At 37.5% G+C, this 24,996-nt stretch overlaps 2 protein-coding genes across 8 annotated transcripts; both read left to right on the top strand.

The window, feature by feature from the left end:
* Window positions 1-339: 339 nt before the first annotated feature.
* On the top strand, window positions 340-903 carry LOC137955264 (dirigent protein 22-like). Its single transcript, XM_068802123.1, has one exon. The coding sequence runs from the start codon at window positions 340-342 to the stop codon at window positions 901-903; it is 564 nt and encodes a 187-aa protein (XP_068658224.1).
* Window positions 904-14,441: 13,538 nt separating this feature from the next.
* Window positions 14,442-24,882, top strand: LOC137955907 (15-cis-phytoene desaturase, chloroplastic/chromoplastic). 7 transcript variants are annotated; one of them, XM_068803118.1, is made up of 16 exons: window positions 14,445-14,636; window positions 14,849-14,995; window positions 15,507-15,734; window positions 15,813-15,945; window positions 16,112-16,200; window positions 16,939-16,996; window positions 17,253-17,408; window positions 20,490-20,638; window positions 21,262-21,381; window positions 22,355-22,568; window positions 22,656-22,758; window positions 22,923-22,970; window positions 23,453-23,498; window positions 23,697-23,884; window positions 24,272-24,434; window positions 24,578-24,882. In XM_068803118.1, exons 2-16 carry the CDS (start codon window positions 14,909-14,911, stop codon window positions 24,638-24,640), a joined length of 1,845 nt encoding a protein of 614 aa, XP_068659219.1. In that variant the 5' UTR covers window positions 14,445-14,636; window positions 14,849-14,908; the 3' UTR covers window positions 24,641-24,882. The 7 variants fall into 7 exon arrangements, with proteins under 7 accessions (XP_068659225.1, XP_068659219.1, XP_068659223.1 ...); XM_068803120.1 differs by lacking the exons at window positions 14,445-14,636; window positions 14,849-14,995 and adding exons at window positions 15,019-15,226; window positions 15,319-15,409 and having other exon boundaries at window positions 15,497-15,734; XM_068803122.1 differs by lacking the exon at window positions 14,849-14,995 and having other exon boundaries at window positions 14,445-14,647.
* Window positions 24,883-24,996: the final 114 nt, after the last annotated feature.

The following is a 24,996-nucleotide window of genomic DNA, read 5'->3' as shown; positions in this document are numbered from 1 at the left end:
TGAATGATAACCGTGTCGGCTTAGGCCACCATTTGTTCTCGAAGGTTCGCATATTTTTTCCACGTTCCTGGCTTCCAAGCTTGACTTCGTGGATGGCCGACGGATTCATTCATCAGAAAATCTAAATTAAAAGAAAGTTAATAGCAGTCCAGATTGGCAGGTTCCAGAAACTGAAAAACTAGTCTGTCTCAGATTTCTCATTCCTCTTCGTCGTTTTTTAAAACACTCCACCGGGGCGCCGCCTTTACGCCTTTACCAACCTGATCACCCCTTTGATGTTCCTCTATAAATAACTCTAACATAACAATTTGCAACATCTCCTTCACTGTTATAGTTGCCATGGCTAAGTTCTCGCTCTTCCTGTTCTTCACTCTCTCCATCCTCTTCTTCTCTATCACTGCTGAGGGACAGCCCAAATCCCCAAATTCGCATCCCGTCTTTGGCAACCGGAAAGAGAAGCTCAGCCACCTCCATTTCTACTACCACGATATACTCAGTGGCCCCAATATTACCGCAGTCACGGTAGTCCAACCCTCCGCCGCTAACTCCTCGGCGACAAACTTCGGCTCCGTGATCATGATCGATGACCCCCTGACGGAAGGCCCGGAACGCAGTTCAAAGCTGGTGGGGAGAGCCCAGGGATTATACACTTCCGCTTCTCTGGACGATGTTGTGTTGTTCACGAGCATGACTTTTGCTTTCACGACCGGGAAGTATAACGGGAGTACTCTGAGCATCCTGGGCAGAAACGCGGTCTTCACGGGGGTGAGGGAGATGCCCGTGGTCGGCGGCACGGGGCTTTTCCGCTGGGCTAGGGGATACTCTCTGGCGCGGACGTATTTTTCCGATATCAAGGTTGGGAATGCCGTTTTGGAGTTTGACGTTTACGTTTTGCACTACTGAAGCTTCCTCCGTCGTCTTCTAGAGTTTGGTTTTCCTCATCTTCCTTGTCTACTCCATTTTTTTTAGTAAGAGGGGTAATTTAATTTGATGGCCAAACCTGGTTGGTTGAACGGGTTTCAAGCAGACTCGGTTTCTTGTTTATGCATTGAAAGTGAGTTTAGTTACACCAATTTAATTGGTCTAACCGGAGAATCATTCAACTTTAATTGGCCAAACGTAAGAAATAGTACCGATTGAGTTTTACTGTAGTAAGGGTGATTTTCAGGATTCCGTGAATTAACTCATAAAAAAACGTTTCCGGTTTCAGAGTCTTGAATATTTCTCAGAGCTTGGCATGTTGAATTTCTCCAACTCTGTTCCATTTTAAACGCCGTTTGGAACTAATAGTCTGAAAAGAGATTATTCGTTGTTAATCGTAGATTTGAACAGAACCTATGTTTCATCAATGAAACAATTTTTTTTTGATAATGGAGCACACAACACGAATCAATTATACTCCCCCTACTGGATTTACAGTTGTGATGTTGTAATCAAAGTAATTCTGACAGAGGAGGATGACCCAAAGGCGTGCCACTTCCGTGCGGAAAAAAATGGCCGCTCAGGTTACCGGAGCGGAGGGAGAAGAGTTATAACCTTTTTATTGTCTAAAAATTAATTTATAATAAAATATTTATTAACCATATTACCCTTAAATTTAACTGACTCCCTTGCCGGCATTTGGAATTTGGTTACATTAAAATACAAGAATCAAAGTGACTGCATTCTAATCATCATGTCTAAGTTGACAGGGAATCTATAAAACAGTCAAGTGTATTTTCGTGTGTTAATTTCTATTGAACGAAGAAGTAATTTATACAAGATTTTTACAATCTATAATTGCGATTCTCGCGATTTTATACGGTCCATGTACAACGGTGAGTTTATCATTGATTTTTACCGTGATTTTTTCAACACTCCCTCAAGTTGGAGAATGAATGTAAAAAACTCCCAACTCTCGCATCATAGTTGAGAATGCTTCATTTCCCAATGGCTTGTGAACATATCCGCACGCTGATTTGTTGAAGCAACATATTTGGTTACAACCAAATCATCTTGTATTTTGTCACGAATAAAATGACAATCTATCTCTATATATCTGGTTCTTTAATGAAAAACAGGATTGGCTGTTATGTATAAAACAACTGTGTTATCATAATATAACAGTACTGGTTTCGGATGTAATATTTTTAACTCTGTCAAAGATGACCGTAGCCAGGATAATTCACAATATGTACCTATCATAGTTCTATATTCGGCTTCTACTAAAGAGAGAGATACGACTTTTTGCCTCTTTGTCCTCTAGGAAATAAGAGAAGATCTCATAAAAACACAATAACCTGTAGTGGATCTATGAGATATTGGACAACTAGCCCAATTCGAATCAGAAAATGCCTGCAAGGATAAATTATTTCGAGAAGGAAAAAACAAACATTATCTTGTACTGCTTTTTAAATAGCGCAACACATGCAAGACAACTTCCATGTGTGGTTTGCGTGGTGCATGCATGAATTTGCTTAACATATGGACCGAATAGATAATATCCAACCGGGTAATAGCCAAATAAATTAGGCGTCCAACAAGTCGCTTATACTGAGATAGATCGTTAAGCAATTCTCCTGAATATGAAAGCTTTACATTTTGCTCCATTCGAAAGTTCACAGGTTTAGTACCCAAAATTCCACCATCTTTTAAAATTTCCAAAGTATATTTTCGTTGCAAGATGGAAATACCTTTCTTTGACCAAAAAACTTCAATGCCTAGAAAATACTTCAAATCACCCAAAATTTTAATCCGAAAATGGATATGCAGACATTTCTTGAGAGGTAATATGGCATTGATATCATTACCCGTAATAAGAATGTCATCAACATATATCAACAGAGCGGTAAAAGATGTTCCTTTCTGATATGTGAATAACGAGCAATCTGCTTTGGATTTAACAAATCTAGCAGTTTGGATAGCTATAGAGAATTTGGCAAACCATTGTCGGGAAGTTTGTTTTAAGCCATATAACGACTTGTGAAGGCGGCACACAAGATTCTCTCTCTATGGTCAAAGACCAGGGGGTGGAGACATATAAATTTCTTCATGAAGATCACCATGAAGAAAAACATTGTTGACATCAAGTTAGTGAAGAGACCAATTTTGGGTTGTTGCTAAAGCCAATAAACAACGAACATTAACCATTTTAGCAGTGGGAGAAAAAGTTTCAAGGTAATCTATACCTTCCAATTGTGTATAAACTCTCGCAACCAAACGAGCTTTGAAACATTCAATAGTACCATCCGAGTGCCGTTTGATTTTATAAACCCAACGACAACTGATGGGTTTCTTACCAGAAGGAAGAAAAGTGAGGGACCAAGTGTGTCACTCTCCTCAGTAGATGCCGAATATAGAGTCATGACATGTACATATTGTGAATTATCCTAGCTATGGTCATTGTTGACAGAGTCGAGAATATTACATCTGAAATCAACATTGTTATATTGTGATAACACAATTGCTTTACACATAGCAGCCAATCCCATTTTTCATGAAACAACTAGACATATAGAGATAAATTGTCATCTTATTTGTGACAAAATACAAGATGGTTCAGTTGTAACCAAATATGTTGCTTCAACAAATCTACTTGCGGATGTGTTCACCAAGCACAACATTCGGGTTATCCACGTCTCACGTATAGTCCCAAGGTTTCACTGCTTCTCTTCTTGTACAATGAAAGAGTAAACTTTGGCAACATCTGGAAGTAGACTCATCAATAGAGTTTGCCCTCGTATTGCACTATAGGACTCATTGAGACCCATGAGGAATTGCATCAGTTTGCGTCTCTTATGGTCTTTCCCACAAGAGCAAACATTGTCATTAGAAGATCCTAGTTCATCCCATAATCTTTTAAGCTTTATGTAATAAGCCGCAACAGTTATCTGATCTTGTGCAAGACAAGCAATGTCCCTCTCAGTATGAAAAATACGAGGGCCATTGCTGTGAAAAAAATGATCCCGAACGTCTTCCCATACCTCCTAGGCGGTGGTCGAAAAAATAATATTGTCTGCAATATCCGGTGTGAGTGAATTGATAATCCAAAAGAGGATCATATCATTGCATTTTCTCTATGAAGCATACTCATTTGGTTTGTTTTTGGCAAACGACATTATGGTGGTTCCAGCTATGAACCCTAACTTGGATTTTGTATTCAAATAAATTGTCATGGCTCTACACCATGTCGAATAAGTATCCCCATTGAGAGGTTTGGAAACAAACACCATTCCTAGATGAACAAAATGGTGAATAAAATATGGATTGACAACATCAAACTTGCCTCCATTAAAAGTTTGATCGTTGACCATGATAATGGGAAACGGTGACAAAGGGAGGGCAAAGAATAATTTACCCTGAGCGGAACTTGACAGTAGAAAACCAGGTCCGAGTTGACTTGGCAGAAAAAAATGGTGTAACTTGGCTCAATTGGTTTCGGCTTGGCTCAGATCAGTATCAGCTTGGCTCGACTCGGATCTTGGGAAAAGGCGCTGATTTAATTTAGTGCAGTAGCGCCTAGGTTGATGCTGTAAATCTTCTTGCCTCTCACTTCGGAGTAGAGCGAGAGAAAAAATAAAATTGAAGAAGCTTGGAGATGGTGAAAGACGGCGAACGATGGAGTGACGAACGGCGGCACGATGACTAAAAATAGTGTGCATTGAACAGCAGCGAAGCTCGACGAACGACGGCGAATAACTCAGCAAAATTTCTGAAAGAAGAAAAAACTAAAATCGCTCAACCTCTTGGCCGGACGAGGAGTGAGAGTGGCAGAGACAGGGCAGAGCATCTGCTCTGATACCATGTAAAACAGGGAATTGTATTTTTCTTTGTGTTAATTTTTATTGAATGAATAAGTAATTTATACAAGAGTTTTACAATCTATAATTACTATTATCACGATTTTATATATTCCATTTACAACGGTTGAATTTATCATTGATTTCTACCGTGTAATTGGGGTCCAACTTCATAACCTGGTCTAAGCATCCGAACTCTGATCTGGTCAAGTTCTGAAAGTATTCGTTGTGAATAAAATTTGAAATATCAAGTCTATTTGACGGCGCCTAGCAATATGAGAATATCAAGTAGAATTCTCACGACGGCATGTGAAGAAATTTCTTCTTCGTTTCCATCTTCTAAATCCAAATTCCAAAGTCCATAATCCATAAGAGTTATGTTGTCGTGTTGTTGGTTAACTACTCAACATGGTTGGGTTTTCTAACCTTTTATTCTAATCTATTTTCTCTCTCCGTGTTCAGGCAGTCAGAACTGTAGACTCGACTGAATCTTTCCACCCACACGCCTCATCTCGCCTACCCTTCTTATAAATTAACTCTCACTACATTCCCTTCTTCCATGCGTTGGTCCCAGAGCTTGCTTGCCGGTTGCCTCTTCTGTGTGGTTGCCTAATAGTAAAGCTGGTTCACTTTCTTCTCTGTTTCACAGAATTGAAGCAGGTTTCTCTCTTCATCTATACACTATAGAGATCGGATGGGTCTTTACAGGAAAAGCCTACGGCCGATCACGGTCATTTTCTTCATCGCATTGATTGCCAGTTTCCAATATCTGGCTGCAGCGCGGCCCCTGGAAGGGGAACGTGGACCAGAGAAGACGGGCCTGTCGCTAGGTTTTCTCCCCAGGGGCGCCACTCCAGGCTCCTCGCAGTGCACAAATGTGCCCGGAAACAGCGGCGGCGGTAACTGCCCTGTTAACGAAATGCACTACGCAGTCCATGTCCCGGTTGGCATTGCTCAGTTCCATGATACAGTTTCGCGCTTCGTAACTCTTCCCCAGGGAGCTTGATGATTGATATCATTTCCTTTCTGTGACAAAAAGTGTTCCATTGCTTTCTCTTCCGTTAAAAAATGTAATTCTTTTCTTTTTTCTTGCATGGGGTTGGCTTCGAAGTTCCAGCCCGTGTGACTGATTCTTAAGAACTCGTTCCTGGTCTTGAAAGTACTATTTTGGATTGGAAATTTCAGGTTTGAAAACCAAACAAGCTTGCCTCTAGTCAGGCTTCTGACTAAGCCTTTCGATTAGTTAACAACTTAATTTGCGTTCTGGGTCGATGCCATTCATTTTTCTGGGACAATTAATGAGAGCCATATGCTTGAGGCATAAATTATCAACTATTTTTACCATATTTTTTTGGAATATAATCCTTCCTCATTCTTGTTAATCTTGATGAACCAAAGGTGCAAGGTACCCGTCGAAGAGAATGACTAGGATATCCTTCTGTATCCAGACGTATGATTATGTTACTCTTATTCAGCAAAAAAATTGGATGCTATATAAGGATCGTTACAAATCCTAACAGTCTAACATTCAAATTCTGTGGTTAAAGAATAGTTCTACATGGATTAGTAAGTACAAAGAGAGGAATAGCCTGGTGGTTCTAAAACATAGTGAGACCAGAGACAAAAAGCTCTATCCTTGATGTCATCATGGGTCAATGGAGTGTCAAATTTTTTGGTTGACTGAGCTATCTTAGACCGGTCACTTAGAGAGTTTGGGACTTGGTAAAATCCAAGTGTGTGGGGAAGTATCGGAATTCTGATCTGGTCTAGTTTTCATGAGTCATGTTATTTGGTAAATAAAATAGAATTTTGAGTTTGACAATTGGATTTGAAGACTAGAAAAGTCATGCTTTGAATAGATTTTATTCTTAATATGAGTTGATCATATTACAGACTTCATCCTATGATCACACTAAGAAATAGAATTAGCCAATGTTGTCCAAACCCACTTGAATGGACAACCATGGTTTTGTCTTACGCCAACCCATTGTTTAGAAAATCACAGGAGAAATTTTTTAGGGTTAGGGTTTGGATACAGTTTCCTCAGAAGAATATATTTTACATTTCCTATGATGACTTCCCCCACGGTGGAGAAGCAGCCCACCCTTTCCTTGCCCATACAAATGGGTCCCAATGAGTCAAAAAGAAATTTTATTTTGTCAAAAAGTTTTAAAACTAAATTTGACCAATCTTATAAAATTTTAGTGTAAACTCTAGTTATATATTTTGAAATATAATAATATTTTTTTATGTTGGTCTAAAGATCTCATATTGAGATAATTTGGATAATAACAAATAATTAAGTTACTATTGATGTATGTTAAGTAAATTGTGTACCTCAAAGAGCCTTCAAAGGAAATTTTTGGTACAATATTTGTTCGATCGATCATGGTCTATATACAAAGGAAACAAACAATTAAATGCCATAAAGCAAGTCATCTAAGCAACTCAAGAACACCGTTTAACTAAACATGAGAAATGAAGAATCATTTTACACTAACAGTTAGCCCAAAAGGGGTAAGAAGAGTAAAATGGGAAAATGAGTCGACCATATAGCAAGAAGTCAACCACTTTAGTTAGCAAAAAAAAAAAAAAAAATTGAAGTGCCAAAGGTTGAAGGCAAACACATCAATGAGAAAGATAAAACCTACAATGGAATGATAAAAAGAATTCAATCATATAATAAAAAAAAGGGGCAAAAGGAGTTGACCTCATAGAAGGAGTCGATCCATTGTCATAGTAGAAAGAGAAAGGGTGTCAAGCATAGAGTAACTGAAGGTTTTGATAGAGGAAAAAGGAGTTGCCCCGACTATAAGGAGTCAACCCCTTGCATACAAATTGACCCATTTGTCGAGATGAAAGAACAAAAGGAATCGACTACATAAAATAAAATGTTCAAACGAAAAAAAGGAGTCGACCCCCACAAAAGCACATGAATCATGAAGAAAAAGGATAAAGGAATTGACCATAGGGAAATGACCTGGCCCTTTGTTACATATATTTAAATTTTTTGAATGTTAAACCCTAAATCCAGAAGTTGTAAGTCTCCAACAAATTCAACAATAAAAATAAGATTTATTGATAAATTTTTTTCACAAAATTTGGATTGATTTTTCACCTTTTTTTTCTAAAATCAAAATAGATTATCTACATTTAACAACTATTTTCTTGAATATTGGAATTCAAGGTATTTAACCTCACACCTAACGAATGCTCTCTCTTACAACAATGAAAACCAAGCCTCCTAAACCCTCACACATGTTTTGAGAAGTTTTTTTTGCATCCTTCAAAGCTTAAAAGGAAGTCAAATTTGATACTCTTATTCATCGAGTTAAGTATTTTAGTGCTTATTCTTTTAATTTTTTATTGAATATTTTGATCTCATTGAGCTAAACCTATGACACGTGGCAAGTGTTTTGAAGATAATATTTGATTCAACATTTACATTTTGAGTGTTGTGTGAGTGACTACCACTTGCAATAAGTTTTGTAGCCTTTTTTATTTTTAAATTATATCAATACATGTTAGTAACGCATTTGAGAGGACTTTTGCAAAGTATAGCGTAAGAGTATTTTTTTCCTCAATATCGGCGAAGTGCCAAGTAACAACGAAGGGGGTGTAGGCGAGGATGATGTAATAAAAAATGAATTGTCCGGGTGGTTCAACTTGGGAGGGTATGGCAGAGCGTGAGTTATGGGTGGAGAGGCAGTGGAAGCGGAAAAGAAAATATTTGCGAGCACGACAGATGCAGAAGGATTGATCTACTCTAATACCATGTTAGATATTGAACTGAACTACATTAGAGGATGGACTGAACCACTAGTTTATAATTAAGTAAGGGTAGTATTTATACAATTTAAAATAGAGAAGATAAACTTTACATGATAAGATAAATACAATAAGTGATAAATCCAATTGGATCTTATCAGATAACTGAAAGGATTATGCTTATCCTTATCATTTTCTACTTCTACTTCTCAACCTTCAATATGTTTCATCTTGAGAACATGTCTCTTTTCATCTGTACAGAGATGGGTTCATACAAGAAAAACCCTCCGGTGGATTACTAATAACATCTAAGAAACTGCACAAAAAAGTAATTTGATGCATAAAATGTAAGAACTGAAAGAAAAAGGAGGAAATTCATTAAATTAGAACGAGTTCTTACATGAATTACAAACCTATTTATAGGCTAAGAAAAGATATTGAATCTATAATCAAAGATTAACAACTCGTATGTTATATAATCAATTATTTGATTTTTATAATTAAAGTAATTAGATTTTTTTTCTCTTTGACACATCCCAGATACTGGGAATTAGACAATTAGTAAGAAATGAACGGGGAGAAAGATGCCAAAAATGAGCAGGAAAACTTCATTCACCGCAGGAGAATTACTGTTGTTGATGGTGTAATCCGCAGTGGCTTGCTGAAGCAACTGAAAAAGCAAACATGTTTTAGTGATAACTTCATTTATCTTTAGGGAATACTTGGTTTGAATAGTCAAAGGGACATAATGGGAATTTTTGGTTTTCTTTATGAGGTTGGCGTCTGGAACACTCAACCTCATTAAACCCCTTTCACCTTATATCTTCCCTCCCGAGGTTTTCCGTCTGTGGTGTTTTTTCATAGTGAGAAACAGTAACAGTAAGATTTCTGGTAAAGCTTTTTGAACGACTGATTTTCAGAGAGAGAGAAATCTTTGTGCTTCGAGTGAGAAACTCTTGTGCGACCGATACAGTGAGAAGATTATTCTTTCCCCCGCTGCGATGTTGCTGCTGAAATAGAGTTTTTGTTGTTGTCGTTGTGCTGCTCCGACGCTGCGTGATTCCTTTCCGTGTGGAGTCTCTATCCTCAGTGTAGAGAGAAAGAGACCAGAGAAGGAAGAAGGGCGTTGTATCCTCAGTTTAGAGGGAGAAAGCAGAGGAGAGGAAGAAGGAACGCCTCCGCAGAGGCTTTGTCTGGTTCGTTTTATTACAGACCAGTGTTGTATTTGGTTTGTGTTGGTTATGACCGGTGCTATTTGAGCGTCGACGAGTCTCAGGAGTTTCATACAGGTTACATTGTTCCTTTTACAGATATTTATTTATTATTATTTGCAGTGGTAGATTAATGTATGGATTTGTATGAGAAGGAAATTGTAAACATTGTGAACTATATTCCCTATAAAGAATTATCTGCAACAGCTGTGGACGTAGCCCGATTTGGGTGAATCACGTTAAATCTGTATATTTTATTATTGATCCCTAGGTACAATCTGACTGTATAATCCTATCAATCTCTATGGCCTCAGTGTGGCTAGAGCTTGAATGTTCAGAATCAATGCAACAATAATAAAGAAGGTTCCGACTGTTGGAAGGGAAGCTGCTTCCCGAAGACCCATTTTCAGAAGAAAGAAAAAGTCAATTTTTCGTGGTTGACGGTGTAGGGAAGAGAAAGACGAGGAGGAGGAGGTCCCGGAAGCTGATGAGGAAAATGATGAAATCTGTTATTGTAAGCCTTGACTGCTCTTCTCTGGGTTTCAGAACAGTGTCCATTTGATGGTGGACTGAGGCTTTTCAAAGTCCAGTAACACGCGAAGCAAAGATGGGTTTGTGCAAGCTACTCAGTGCCTTGTGTGGAAGGGAACTTCTAATTGCTAACTTGACCATCACGCTGCAGCCGCTGGAGCTCGTACAAATCGTCTTCAACCTCAGTAGCTAATTTCTCGCTAAAAGACTAATATCCATTTAGTTGAAAATTACATAAAAGATTAGTAGAAAAAAATAGTGATCTCAATTAAACTTTGAAGATAAACATTAGCTGTTAAAATTTGCCAAGACTGACTCCATGTTTTAGTCAAAATCGTCGTTGATTAATTCACTGCAAAACAGGAATCAAAATTTTCAATCTTCTTAGTTTGGTACAAGGAACAAGAACGAGAATGGGAGAGGCGTTTCTGATCAACTATGACGTGTGGTCTGCGGTATGTTCTTGCAGTCAAATGTAGACTCCTCTCGTTTTTTTTTTAAATTTTCCCCTAAACGCTGCCCGGTCTCTCGATCATTCTTAATATAAAAGCAGCGTCGCTGCTGCCCTTTCTTCCATTCTCAGGTCTCATAGCTTGCTTAATTATCTCTTCTGCGTCGAAAGCTAGTTCCCAGCCTTCACCGCTTCACAAAGACTCCGACGTTCCTCCCTTTGTCTATACAGAGATGGGACCAAACCGAAGGTGTCTGCGCCGAATCACAGTCCTTTTCTTAATTGTATCCATCTTCAGTTGCCAACCTGTAGCGGCATCGAGGCCCCTGGAAGGAGATTGGGAATCGAAGAACGCAGGTCTTTTGTTGGGTGGTTCCCTCCAGAAGGGGACCGTCCCATCCCCTTCGCAGTGCACAAATGTGCCCGGAAACGGCGGCGGTCACTGCCCGGTTGGCGAAATGCACTTTGCAGGCCACGCTTCGGTTACCATGCCGGCGCTGTTCCATGACAGGGTTACACGCTTCGGCACCTCTGCTGATAACGAAACTCTAAACCAGGGCGCTTGAACACTGCCGTCTTCTCCTGCTGCTTCCAATTTTGTCTCACACGTTCTTTGTAAATTTTTTATACGTGATAAAAGTTTGTTTTTCCATGGGAACGGCTTCGAAGATCAAAGCTCAAACCCATGTAAAAGATTCTAAAGCTGTAATTCATTCGTTCTGTTCGTATACAATTTAAACATGTACTCCTCTCAGGTCTTCTAACAATTCAGGGTGAAGATTCGTATGAAGGTGAGCTTGAGGTGACTTTTAAATAGAATTTTCACGAGGTCGATTCTGATCAAGTACCATGCCAACCATATATACCGTTCATCATTCAGCGTAATAATAAAAGATTGTGTTCAACTTTGTGGCATGAGTCGTGAACCAGTATCGTTATTATATATATATTTTTTGGTTGATTAATCATGTTCTTCATCCCCTTGTTAAATTACAATTTACTCTTTCTTCCCTTTGGACCATCTATATTTGCAGCCAACTTTTCAACGGCAATTTTGCCTCCTTTTAGGGCTTAGAGTGCCTCTTTCCTTTGAACAAGGCGGTCTTTTCTTCAATCAAGACAAAAATCACTAACAATCATGCTAAAAACTTTAATTGCAACAGATATTCTTTAAGTCACTTGGTACTAAAAGCAGATTAATTTTGGATGTCAAGAAGCATGAATTGGGTGTTACGAAGACAATCTTTAACACCGACGAATTGGCACTAGAATTTGAACTGATTGAAAGATAAATACACACACATAAGGATTAAGCAAAATGAATTAAATTGGTAGCAAAATTTAGGTTTTGATCGTTCTTACCCCCCCCCCCCCCTGTAGGTAGGTTTGAAGAGAGGGCTTTTGAAAGTTGTTACCTTAGCTAGCAATTCTTAGTAGATTGTAAATTCTTCTAAAGTTATCATAGAGCTTGCAACAAGTAGATACTAGTGCAATTTCGTCATCCCTTTAAAATGCCTCAAATTTCAAATTAGCTTGAAGTCCTATTGGATTTTTGTTGTTAAGGTAACAACAGACAATTTTTTTTGCCACTACCATAATATAAGACCAAATTTCCTCGTAACAAAGTTAAGGTAGTCAACAAAGGGAGGTTTCAATTCACTAGTCAAGTCATTCAATGCTTTAGTCAAGTTTGTGTGTAGAGATTGAATCAAATGAATAAATCATAGATAGGGTTTAGTGTTACATCACTTGTAATTTTGTCTCTTTTTTTTATTGTATTTATGATCGTGCTATTTCATTGACTGCAACCACTAATTTGGAAAATTAATAATTTGCTAGTGATTTAGTGTTATTTATTCTTAACACCAAGCACATAAGTTATTGAATTTATGTTCAATTTTCTTTTTTTTCCCATAAGTGAAATATGTAACAAAAATTCGTCTACCAATGAAATAACTTATGATGTTATTATTCTCTAAAAAATATTTTGTATTTTAATAAATTTATTATTAAAAAATAAAATAAAGTATATAGTAATGCAAGCCAAATTGTGAACACATACATGCTTAACATGATTTTCTTCACCTCATTTCATGCATGCGACCCATGAAGTAAGGCATGAGCAAAGCTTATGATTTTCAATAAATTACATGAGTCACGTGAAGATGTGACATGAGAAGAAATTTCGTCTTCATTTCCGGTTCCTAAATCGAAATGACAAAAATCGCATGAAACCGTTGTTTACTTCTAAACACGTATCAGCTTTTTTAATCTCCTTCATTGTTTATTCATTTGACATAGTAAGAGGTGACGCAGGAAGAGACGAGTCAAATCTTCTGTATTTCTCTTTCCTGTTCTTGCAGTCCACACAACTCGTTTTTCCATGTAGCCTACCCAGTCAGAGTCAAGAATATTTCATTAACAAAACATGCAGACGATTAACTATAAAAGCAGTATCACCGCTTCCCATTCTTCTCCATTCTCAGGTCTCAGAGCTTGTAGCTTACCGCTTCTGCGCAGTCGAGTTCTCAGCTGCCCTCGGTACAGTTTCACAGAAAGACGTTGCTTTTTTAATTCATCTTACGGTGATGGGTTTGGTTACTTACAGGAAAAGCCTGCGGCGGATCACGGCCCTTCTCTTCATCGCGATGATCGCCAGTTTCCAATCTCTGCATGCAGCAGCGAGGCCCCTGGAAGGTGAGTGGGGATCAAAGAACGCCGCCCTTTTGCTGGAATCTCTTCCTAGAGGCAACACCCCCAGCCCCTCACAGTGCACAAATGTGCCCGGAAACAGCGGCGGTGGCGGCCGGTGCCCTGTCAGCGAAATGCACTTTGCCGTCCATGTTCCGGTCGCAGTGCCGCAGTTCGGCACTTCTGCTGATAATGGAACTCTTCACCAGGGAGCTTGACAGATTTTCAATTTAGAGTTTTGTTTAGTTGTTCTCTTTTTCTTGGATGGGAACGGCATCAAAGCTCAAACCCATGTGAATTGTTCAAAAACTGTAATCCATTCTTTTATTTTTGTATTCAATTCAAACATGTAAAGCTCTCTCTCAGGTGTCTTTTGACGATTTGGAGTCAATATTTCAAAGAAGGCGAGCAAGACGACCTTGGGTTTGAAAATCTAACTTGCTTCACCGGTCAAAGTCTGAGCCGCCAAACTGAATGAGATTTAAACTAAATTTCACAAATATAAATTGCCTCTTAAATTTTCAAGTGAACGAGATTGATTTAACCGAAGAGAAGATAAGATAATCTCTTTACCGTATCTCATCGTAAGATCAAAAGAATAGATGGCCATGAATTTGTAACCAAGTCACGGGGAGAATGGTTCTAACTGCGATTCATTCTTTGTGTTAGTATTCTATCTATCCGAGTCAAGCTCCCAGGTCTTACAACCATTTAGACTGAACATTTCTAATCAGGTGAGATTGACAGGAAGAATTCCAAGCTTGCCTCCCATTCCGATCTGACCAAGTAAACTGAATTAATTTCTCTTGAAAAAAACAGACAATCTAAATGAAACACAGAGAGTTAAGGACTCGCTTGAAACCGAGTCGACCCAGAGTGGGGCATCCACTCGCTCTGACCGGGACAGAGATTGGATGGCTCTCACCTACTGGACAACAACACAGGTGCGGTCGGAAGATAATTTACGCTTGGGTTTTTTCACGGTGGAGGGGGAATATTCCAACTCTGGGTGTCCATGAACCGAACGGTCGAAACTGCCAAATGTAGTGAGGCAGCTCAGAGATGCGTTTATTTGGTTATTTTATTTTCTCATCGCCAGCAACTCTAGCAATTCCCTTGGCTGAAGCTTCATCTTCTGTTATCTTGCGTTAGTCTGGGAAAACAAATCAGCCCAAGGACCTCTCTTCCATTCTCTCTCTGCACCAAGTAAAGTTTGAGTGAGCGTCCTCCTTTATTACCGATGAATTTATAATTTCTTTGCTTTCTTTTTGGATATGTCTGTCTCGAGTTCTTTCTCTGGGCTTTAGCAGTACATCTGAAGAGGTTCCGAGAGCTGGATGATAAATCTCTCCTTTGATGCTATGCATCATGAGGATATCTGAAATTCTGAATCGGTGGTATTTTGTTTTTTCCGGAAGTTTTACTGCCACTATCTCGAAGTTGTTCTGAAATTTCCATCGGGATGTGTGAAACTATATATGCGGCTTTCCTGGGTAGCTGTGGGTTCCTACTGGTTTTATGCAAATTTGATTGAGTTGGTGTTTGTCGTTGATGTTAAATTACAGGTGAAGAAAGAGAATCCCCAAACAGTAAATTAGTTTTTATTACTGACTTTGTATTTTTTATGTGTCAAATGTCGCTTCTCTGAATGATTGGGTAATTATATACCTGTGTGAGGAGTTTCCGTGGCCATATATGGTTGTTTAGCTGTCCAAAAGCATGGGCATGTTGTTGTTTTTGGCTGTCCTAAAAGATCTCAAGGTCAAGTTCAATATGCCGATTATGGTTGATCATAGGTGGGATCAATAGGTTTTTTTTTTTTTTTTTTTTTTTTTTTTGCAACCATCACCGTGTATTTCTACATCTAAGTATGCTTTTGGTTTTCAAGGTTCAAGAAAGATTTCTAAAACTTAGCTGCAGTAGTAACAGTAACATTTAAGTCGAGAGTGTCCCTTCTGCCTCTCACCATAAAGTGATAGGTATTCCTATCTTCTAGTTTTGTTGTTGATTTTATTCTATTGCAGTTACCACTCTTATGTCTCATTATGGTTACTCTGTTTGTGAAGCTGATATCAGGGTCTGGCAAATATGAATCTCCTTGGATCTGTTTCTGCAGCAAATTTAAGTGGTTTGATTCATGTGAGAAAACCTTGTGGTGCTCATGCTAGGCATCGAAGGAACAATATGGATCCTGGATATTATAATCTTCTTACATTTAGAGGCAGTGATTCAATGGGTCATCAATTGAGTCCTCCAATGCCCTGTGGTGGTGTTAGGTTGAGGTCAGAAGTGGGCACTCTGCAGGTCTATTTCTGATTTCTGTAATTTTGTACTAAATGGATAACTTCTTAATTCTATATTAACTGATGAGTTCTGGTTTAGGTCTTTTGCAAGGATTATCCAAGGCCTGATCTTGAAAGCACAGTGAATTTTCTAGAAGCTGCGAAATTGTCTTCATCTTTCTGTACCTCAGCTCGCCCAAGCAAACCTTTACAAGTTGTTATTGCTGGAGCAGGTGAAAAGAAACTCATTTTTCAGTAAACATAATGATAATTGAGTTTATTACAACTTCGTCAATATATTTATTCCATAAGTTGCAGTCATATTGACAAAATTTGCCCGTCCCCACAATATTAGAGTTCATGTTGTTTTACAAATGTGACTTCTTCATTCACTGATAGGATTGGCTGGCCTATCGACTGCAAAGTATCTTGCTGATGCTGGTCACAAGCCCATACTGTTGGAGGCTAGAGATGTTTTGGGTGGAAAGGTTGATATTTATATCTTATTTTTTACTCTTTATGAAGTCTGTTCTCTTTATGTGCAATTATAAGACAGTAACTGTGTCGAAGATTTGCTTATCCTGGTCAATTTGTGAGAAAACCCAACCATTGCCATCTCAGAGTGGGCACAGAGTAACTGATGCTCATGCAATGTCTAAAAAATTCCCAGAGGCCCCAACTCCTTTTATTAATAGTTCCCTGACTAAAGACAACTAGTGTATAAAGTTGGACTTGGTCATACAACTGCTTTGTTAGAATCATATTGATGTTATTATCCATTAACTACACTATCGGTTATATGTCTGGAACCAATCCGTAATTCTGTTGCTTATCAGCAGTTAAATACTTCAAAAGAGAAGATATATTGCACAAGAAAATGATGATGGTAAAACAATAATATGATGAAAACTGTAACAGAAAAAAGTAAACTGAATTTTTTTTAAAAAAAGTTGAAGATTTCTAGAAATTTAAAGAATTATAGATTGGGAATGTATCCCCTTCATATCATAAAGTGGTAGACCTTAAAAAATAATCATAAAGTAGTTGATCTTTATTCCATCAGCAGGATTTCCCTCTTTGAATTTGTCAATCACTTGTACTAGTTGAAGTGGTTCTGTTGTATTCTAACCCTATACCACTTCTTCTATCTGAGATAAGTTTCTCTATGCTGGAGGTGGAGCAATAGTTTCTTTGGCAATAAAATGTTGAACTTCAATTTTGTGTAGGTGGCTGCTTGGAAGGATAGTGATGGAGACTGGTATGAGACAGGCCTGCATATATTTTGTAAGATTAATTTCTCTGTGCCTAACCAAAATCTCAGATTCCTATATTTATAAGTTACCTTATGACTTTTGTTTATGAAGATTTTGATACTCAGCACCATTTCTTTCAAGACTGAGCTCTTTACCTAGATGCATGATAAACATTTGGACCTTTTCAGTTGTTGGGATTGTTCACTTTTTTGTTCCATCTTAGTCACCAGGTTGATGTTTAATTGTCTCCCTTACTGATTCTTGATGATTGTTTGCTTCATTTGAAGTTGGTGCCTACCCCAATGTGCAGAACCTGTTTGCAGAACTTGATATTAATGATCGGTTGCAGTGGAAGGAGCATTCAATGATTTTCGCAATGCCAGATAAACCAGGAGAATTTAGTCGTTTTGATTTTCCTGAAGTTCTTCCTGCACCACTAAATGGTGATTGCAACTTTTTACCCCTTGACTCAATTTTTTATTTTACATCTATCTTATGTAAATGTTGTACATCTTTTAGAAGGCCCTAGATCTAATTAGCATGGTTAGAGTCCTCAAATGATACAGATTAGTGGTACTGCTTGAATTTTGGTTGTTATCATTCATCCAATCACTATTCAAAAAAAACAAAGAAAAAAAGAAAAATCAATAGATCCACAAAGAGGGAGGCTTAGCTATGAACAATTTATGCAAATTTGATGCTTACTGCTGATAAATGGTCCAAATAACCCAGAAATTTTCTTTTTATGCTATTCATCTCCATCTCAAGGTATAGATTAGCCGCTTCAATGATGTGAACTTAATGCTGATGCCTCATAAAGGGCTTTTGATATTTACCACGTTATTTTTATGTTAATTTCTAGGGACAAGACATAAACACAAGAGATCTCACGGGAAGGAGAGAAGAGAGGAATTTTTGTTCTTGGGAGAGAGGAGAGAAAAAACCAAGGGAGAGAAGGATGAGGCTTGAATGCTCTACCCCATGCTTGGAGGTTGTATTTATAGTTGTGCGAAGGCGTTTACAATGACTACAATGCCCTTACGGCTACATGCTTCAAAAGGAAAAAAAAACATAAGAGGACATACACCATCTTGCATAATTACAATTCTATGTCATCTCTATGAAATTTCTTGTTATTTACTAACCGTGCCACCCTTACACACGTGGGTGTCTCTTAACACTCCCCCTCAAGCTGGTGTTTGTAATTTCACTTGCAAATAATCTTGAAATTTTGATTCCCTTGATTTGATTCATCTTCTTCTTGTTCACATCTTGTCTCCCCCTTACTTGGATATTTCAGCCACATAAAACTTGATTACCACAACTTGTGAAATTCTTCATTATTATTTACCTCTTTCTTGTACTTCTTCATCTACTGTTCCCCCTCAAGCAAAGGATCTCTTTGTTCTTTACCAAGAGACCTAGCTTGCACATCATAATGGTAACAGAAGAAAAATCACTCCTAGTCAGAAGACAAAACTCCATACAATAGTTAAAACCGTCATAGTCTGAAACACATTCCGCTCAATTTCAAAGGCGAAAAAATAGCCCAACTTTAGGGCTCAACAAAGAGACTACTCACTTTTTAAGGGTAGCTCAAATGCAAATCACCTTTTGGGTGAAGAATAAAAGTCTTGAGTCAAGTTGGATGTTGGGCACACTCCTATACTTTTTAGGTTGTGAGTCTATAGGCATTGCTCTGAAGTAATTTTTAATAAAAATAAATTGAAGAAAGCACTTTGAAGAATTAAGGGTGTGAATAAAAAGACAACAACTCTCATACTTCAAAAGGAAGGCAGCACACAATGCAACTCTTCATACTTCCAAGAAAGAAGGAAACTCTTTTAGACCAACTCTTTTAAGACCAATAGATGGATAAAAAGTGACCAAGTTTGACTCAAGAGGGAGATTAAAAAAATAATTCATCTATTAACATGATAATTAAGAAAACTCAAAAAAGTTCTCCAATAAGAAAGTTTTGAGATGGAATATCATAATAGAAACTTTCTAAACATAGACTTCTCATATAAAGCAATTACTTTCTAACACAACTTGACCAATTTGGAAACAAAATATTCAAGAGATAATTTCTGGAATGAGAGAGATTTAAGACACTAATATTTGGAATCTAGAATTAGAAAACAAAACTTTCTAATTCAAAAATTTCAGACTTTTTCAAATAGGAAACTAAACTCATAATGGGAAAGATTTCTCTTAAGGAAATTAAAGTAATTTGAGATCAAACAAAAGAAACTTTTAAGAAAGGAAAGATACTCAAGTTGGTAAAATCTCGACTAGATTTTGAAAACAAGTAGGAAACTAAACCAACATTAACAACTCAAAAAGTGAAGCAAAAATTTCGGCTTAAATTCGGATCTTTGCATGCAACAGGATACCGGTATGACATTTGATTCTTCCAATGTGGATATATCTCTCTCTAGAAAGATCAGATTGAGAAACGGTTTATAGGGATAGATATAACTCTCAATATAAATCCTCAATAATGTTGGTACAAACTGTTTAGCAAGTTGAGGATTTCTGCTGCTATATGAAACTTTTCTGCTGCTCGACCTTTGTTGCTTCAGATATCGATTTCTATTTCTAGAAAAATCTGATTTCAACTATTCTTTTTTAGTTGACAACTAGACTCATAGATCTTTCCAATGGTATATAATTTTCTATATGAGAAATACGACAAGAGAGTGAAACATCTAATGAAAAACTGTAATCGGGAAAGAAGACTTAAGGAAAAATGAGAAACTTCTCTTTTCTCTTTTTCTTTTTTTTCTTTTTCTTCTTCCTCTTCCTCTCTTTCTTCTCCTTTTCTATTTCAGATCTTTTCCCGCTCTGATACCATGTTGATTTTTAGAGACAAGAAATAAACACGAGAGATCTCAAGGAAGGAGAGAAGTCAGGAATTCTAGCTATTGGGAGAGATGAGAGAAGAAAACAAGGGAGAGAAGCAAGAAAAAAAGAGAGAGAGGTGTATGGACAAATTTGAGCCAAGAGGAAGAGGCTTGAATGCTCTACTTCATGCCTTGAGGTTGTATTTATAGTTGTGTGAAAGTGTTTACAATGATTACAATGCCCTTAGGGTTACATGCTTCAAAAGGAAAAAAAGACATAAGAGGACATACACCATCTTGCTTACAATTTTATGCCATCTCTAGGAAAGTTCTCCTTATTTGCTAGCCATGCCGCCCCTACACACATGGGTGTCTCTTAACAGTTGATATTTGTTCAGTCTGTATTTGTGCCTCTCTGTCTCTGTTTCCATGCATGCACATGAAAGTAAAGTTATGTTAATAAATTTTCAATCTGTATATCCATGCATAGTTCACAAAAATAAAGGAAGATGTCAGATATATGTTTAAGAAGATATGAGGTTCAAATTGGGAACAATGTTGTTACTGTTGTCCTTAAGTTTTTATTTAGTCATAGCACATCTATGAAGTTTCATATTCTTTTCTTAATTGCAATCCACTTGCAGGGACATATTTTAACAAAATAAATGTCATATGCAGGAATTTGGGCCATATTAAGAAATAATGAAATGTTGACTTGGCCAGAGAAAGTACGCTTTGCCATTGGACTTTTACCAGCGATGCTTGGTGGACAGCCTTATGTTGAGGCTCAGGATGGTCTGACAGTCAAAGAGTGGATGAGAAGGCAGGTACAGTGACCCTTTCTTATTTTGCCTCTTGAATAAGTTAGAAAATTACAGAGCCTAATGGAAGACTATTTTTGGCAACTTAAGACAGCTGGGATAAGCCATTGATAATGCTCATGATACTGATCTCTTGAAGCATGTCATGTCTGAGGATTATTAGGGTCATAAACAAATGTGGATTGTTGAAGGTTTAATAAGTGAAGAGATGTGTGTCATTTAGCATGATTTTAGGTTGAAACCTCTGTAGTTAGGCTAATGAAACAACTCTCTTGACCTGCTTTTGTTTAGGTGAGAAAAGTTGAGGCCTGTTAGGTGAGAAACAATGGTTGAAACTTTCAGGTCATGTTGTGAGATGGAATTAACTTTTCATACATTGGTGTTCTCTGCCTCAAACAATAAATAAACTGTTTTGCTCCATCTTGGAGTGAATTGTTACAAAGTTTTTGTTTTTGTTTTTCATGTGACAAACCTTCTGAACCGGGGTTAAATCTTCATGATAGAACTCACATATGAACTGCTATGTTGCTTTATCTTATCTTCCTGTACATACCAAATTCCTACATAGATTCGGATAAGTTATGTTCCAGTGTCATGAAGTATACCTAATGAAAATTGTGTCTTTTCAGGGTGTACCAGATCGAGTTAATGATGAGGTTTTCATTGCCATGTCAAAGGCTTTGAACTTCATTAACCCAAATGAGCTTTCCATGCAGTGTGTTCTAATTGCTTTGAACCGTTTCCTTCAGGTTTGAAAGCCATTTTTCTATTAGTTATTTGTTATATTAAATAAAGGTGAGCTCGTTCAGTTAGAGTGACAGTTAAAAGTCACAAATGCTAACAATTTAAACAGACAAATAAAACTTCAAAACCCAACTGATAACCTAGATTCAATCAAGCTATTGAGTAAACTATTGAGTTCAACTGTCGTTACTATTTCATTTTACTCTCCACTGAAGAGATTAACAACCAATAGCATATCCATATCATCTTTTCATTATGAAATGATTTGCTTGCTAAATTTCATGAAACAATCAAGAACAGAACCCCATTGTGAGAATACTGCTCCTTCCGTTTTAGGAGTTCGTTTCAACATTTATGGAGCAATTATACATGTTTTGCTACATGTTTGTCTAAAAAAGAATGGCTTCACAACTTTATAACCAACTTGACTCTTAATTATATTTCTCTTTTTACCTTTTGGGTGCTGGATTCTCATTTATATAAGTGAAAAATCTTTAATTTTATGTGGCTAGAAGAAATTTATTTATGGAACTGTAGTTGGAGAAACATGTGTGTGTGTGTGTGTGTGTGTGGGTGAGAGTGTGTGTATGGGTGGGTGGTCAAAAGCCTGTAATCTTATGTGGCTGGAAGATATTTATTTCTGGGTCTCTAGTTGGAGAAACGTGTGCGTGTGAGGGTTGGTAGGGGGGTGATTCAAAAGCCTTTAATCTCATGTGGCTGGAAGAAAATTATTTCTGGGACTGAAGTTGGAGAAATATGTGTGAGATCATATGTGGCTGGAAGAACTTTATTTTGGGGACTGTAGTTGGAGAAATGTGTGTGTGTGTGTGCATCTTGATTTTTGTTTTTCTTTTGTGATTGGATCTTATGTGAAGAAATTTATTTTTGGGGACTATAGTTGGAAAAATGTACATGTCTATCTGCAGTGTGTTTGTTTGTGTGCGTGCAAGGAATCATTCATTTTTTTGTCACCAATAGGAAAAGCATGGCTCTAAGATGGCATTTCTAGATGGTAATCCTCCAGAGAGATTATGTATGCCAATTGTGGATCATATAAGATCACTGGGTGGGGAAGTCCAACTTAGTTCTCGGATACAGAAAATTGAGTTGAATGCAGATGGCACAGTGAAGCATTTTGTACTTAATCAGGGAAATATCATTGAAGGAGATGCCTATGTGATGGCCACACCAGGTATCATTTTGGCCTCTTTATGGTCATGTTTTATAAATCCTTTGTCTAAACTGATGTTGCTTTGAATTATTTCCTTTTCTTGATCAGTTGACATCCTCAAGCTTCTTTTGCCCCAAGAGTGGAAAGAAATTTCTTATTTCAAGAAAATGGAAAAATTAGTTGGAGTTCCAGTTATTAATGTTCACATATGGTTAGTTGCAATATCGAGTAACTTTTTGTATTTTGAATTTTCTAGCTCTACTTTATCTATCTCAACAATGAATAATTGTAGCAGAACACCCCCAAAATATTTGTTGTAGTAGATAAGTTTTCTTATCTTTTAATTCTTATGTTGATATGAAACTTATTTCTCAGGTTCGATCAGAAGCTAAAGAACACATATGATCATCTACTTTTCAGCAGGTCCTGCTTATACCTACTCTTTGATCTAACCTGTAATTTGTTATAACTACATGTTGGTTATAAACATGGACATGGCTGTTGTATTCATTTGTGACAGCATACAGTGAAAAGCTATGCTACCAGAACAAAAATCTCATAGACAACCTGGTGTTAATCTCTTGGTGGTTGTTCGCACTCATATTGATATTGCTGCTGCTAATTTAGACTGAAATGTGTACCTCTTAGCTTAATTTTGTACTCCTTTAGTAGAAGTCTCTACTGTTTGGGACTCGTCGATTCATCTAAGTAATTTAAGATATTTAACGATAAGAATGTTTAGTCAAATTTGATGAACCTGAGACAGCTTTGATATCGAAACTCATGTTTTTTTTTTGTTTTTTTTTTCTTGAAGCAACAGATTTTCTTGCATTATGCTTCAAGCGTTTCTGCATGAACTATGAACACTTATTCTTTTAAAACTAATTTCTCATTTCTTTCTGCAGAAGTCCTCTCTTGAGTGTCTATGCCGACATGTCTGTATCATGCAAGGTATAAAACAATTCTATACATATCTAAAAGTAAAGCTTTTTTTTTTTTTTAATTTTATCATTGTTTTCTATTATGTTAACAGAGCACTTTGCATCATATTAATTGGCCAAAGTTAAAAAATGTAGAAGAAAAAAAATAGACATATTTAAGCTGCTTCTCTTCTCTTATTGAGTTCACAAGATTTTAAATTCTTTGCAGGAATATTATGATCCAAATCGTTCAATGCTGGAGTTAGTTTTTGCACCAGCAGAAGAATGGATCTCACGAAGTGATGAAGAAATTATAGAAGCAACTATGAATGAGCTATCAAGACTCTTTCCTGATGAAATTGCTGCTGATCAGAGCAAAGCCAAGATCTTGAAGTATCATGTCGTCAAAACACCAAGGTAGCTTTCCAAATCTGTGAAATGCTCTCTTTTGACAGCTTAAAATGAGAATTACAAGTAAAATTTATGATCCATCGTGATGCATATTAATAATTGAGGTAAAGTGTCACACCTTGATTTATTCAATGAATATGGTAGTCCTGGATTGTCCTTGCATAAAATACTGCTCAACACTATATCTAGACTGCATTCCATTGTTAGTGGACCATTCACTGGTCTGCTTCTAAAATATATGAGAGTTCTTCCCATGTCAGCTGATGTTGGTCACAATCCCTGGTACTGATGAGAGCTCCATTGACTACTATTATCTAAGAAAATGTATGCAAGAGCCTCTCCTATTTTTTTGTCGTCTGGTCACAAAAACTGTCCTTCCCCCATTTCTTCTAGGTCTGTCTACAAGACGGTACCGAATTGTGAACCATGCCGGCCGCTGCAGAGATCCCCAATAGAGGGATTCTACTTGGCTGGTGATTATACAAAGCAGAAGTATTTGGCTTCAATGGAGGGTGCTGTCCTGTCTGGGAAACTCTGCGCCCAGGCTATTGTTCAGGTAAAAATAATTTTTGAGATTTTCCTTTTTGTGTTCTTTCAAAAAGACTATGGCGATGACTACTGATGTCCCTCTAAAGATTTATCAATGTGATAGATTTGTTATATTACACATGCTTTTAACAAATGTATTGAAATGAGCAGGATTCTGATTTCCTGATTGCTCGAGCTCAAAAACGTACAAAAGCTGAAGCAAGCGTTGCCTAGCCCAGTAATTAGAAGCGTTGGCACATGGTTGAAAAATGACTGGCAAAAGACTTACCAGTTACACTTGTATTATGTAATTCATCCCAGCGATTGTTTCTTACACTACCAAGCACTTAAATAAAATGCATTTTGCAGTCTTTTCAGGAGCCCCTTTTGTGTCCTAATTGTTGAAGCTAGAGAGAGGCTAGGTATCAAACTGGGGTTTTTCTCTTATCCATGGCTTTAAAGGGTTCTGTCCCGCGGAAGGCAACAACTATAGTGTCGGTGTTCACCGGCTTGTCGCATAATATGTAGGCCTGGGTTGTCATCTCGTTGAGGAACTCTGCGAGAAGCCACGCCACCGCCGCCGCCGCCGT

The sequence above is a fragment of the Aristolochia californica genome, unplaced genomic scaffold (assembly GCF_029961685.1).
Source record: "Aristolochia californica isolate CCGP_79_NKW_82.1479 unplaced genomic scaffold, dmAriCali1.0.hap1 SCAF_2, whole genome shotgun sequence".
Lineage (NCBI taxonomy): Eukaryota > Viridiplantae > Streptophyta > Magnoliopsida > Piperales > Aristolochiaceae > Aristolochia > Aristolochia californica.
Note: the sequence above shows the minus strand (reverse complement) of the source record. Positions and strands in the feature narration are given on the sequence as shown.

Bases quoted from the DNA above. Each gene is read 5' to 3' on its own strand.
- LOC137955264 (XM_068802123.1), top strand. From the start codon at position 340: ATGGCTAAGTTCTCGCTCTTCCTGTTCTTCACTCTCTCCATCCTCTTC.
- LOC137955907 (XM_068803118.1), top strand. From the start codon at position 14,909: ATGCGGCTTTCCTGGGTAGCTGTGGGTTCCTACTGGTTTTATGCAAAT. The intron at 23,499-23,696 runs GTATAAAACAAT...AATTCTTTGCAG, and splicing joins ACATGTCTGTATCATGCAAG to GAATATTATGATCCAAATCG. The intron at 23,885-24,271 runs GTAGCTTTCCAA...CATTTCTTCTAG, and splicing joins CATGTCGTCAAAACACCAAG to GTCTGTCTACAAGACGGTAC.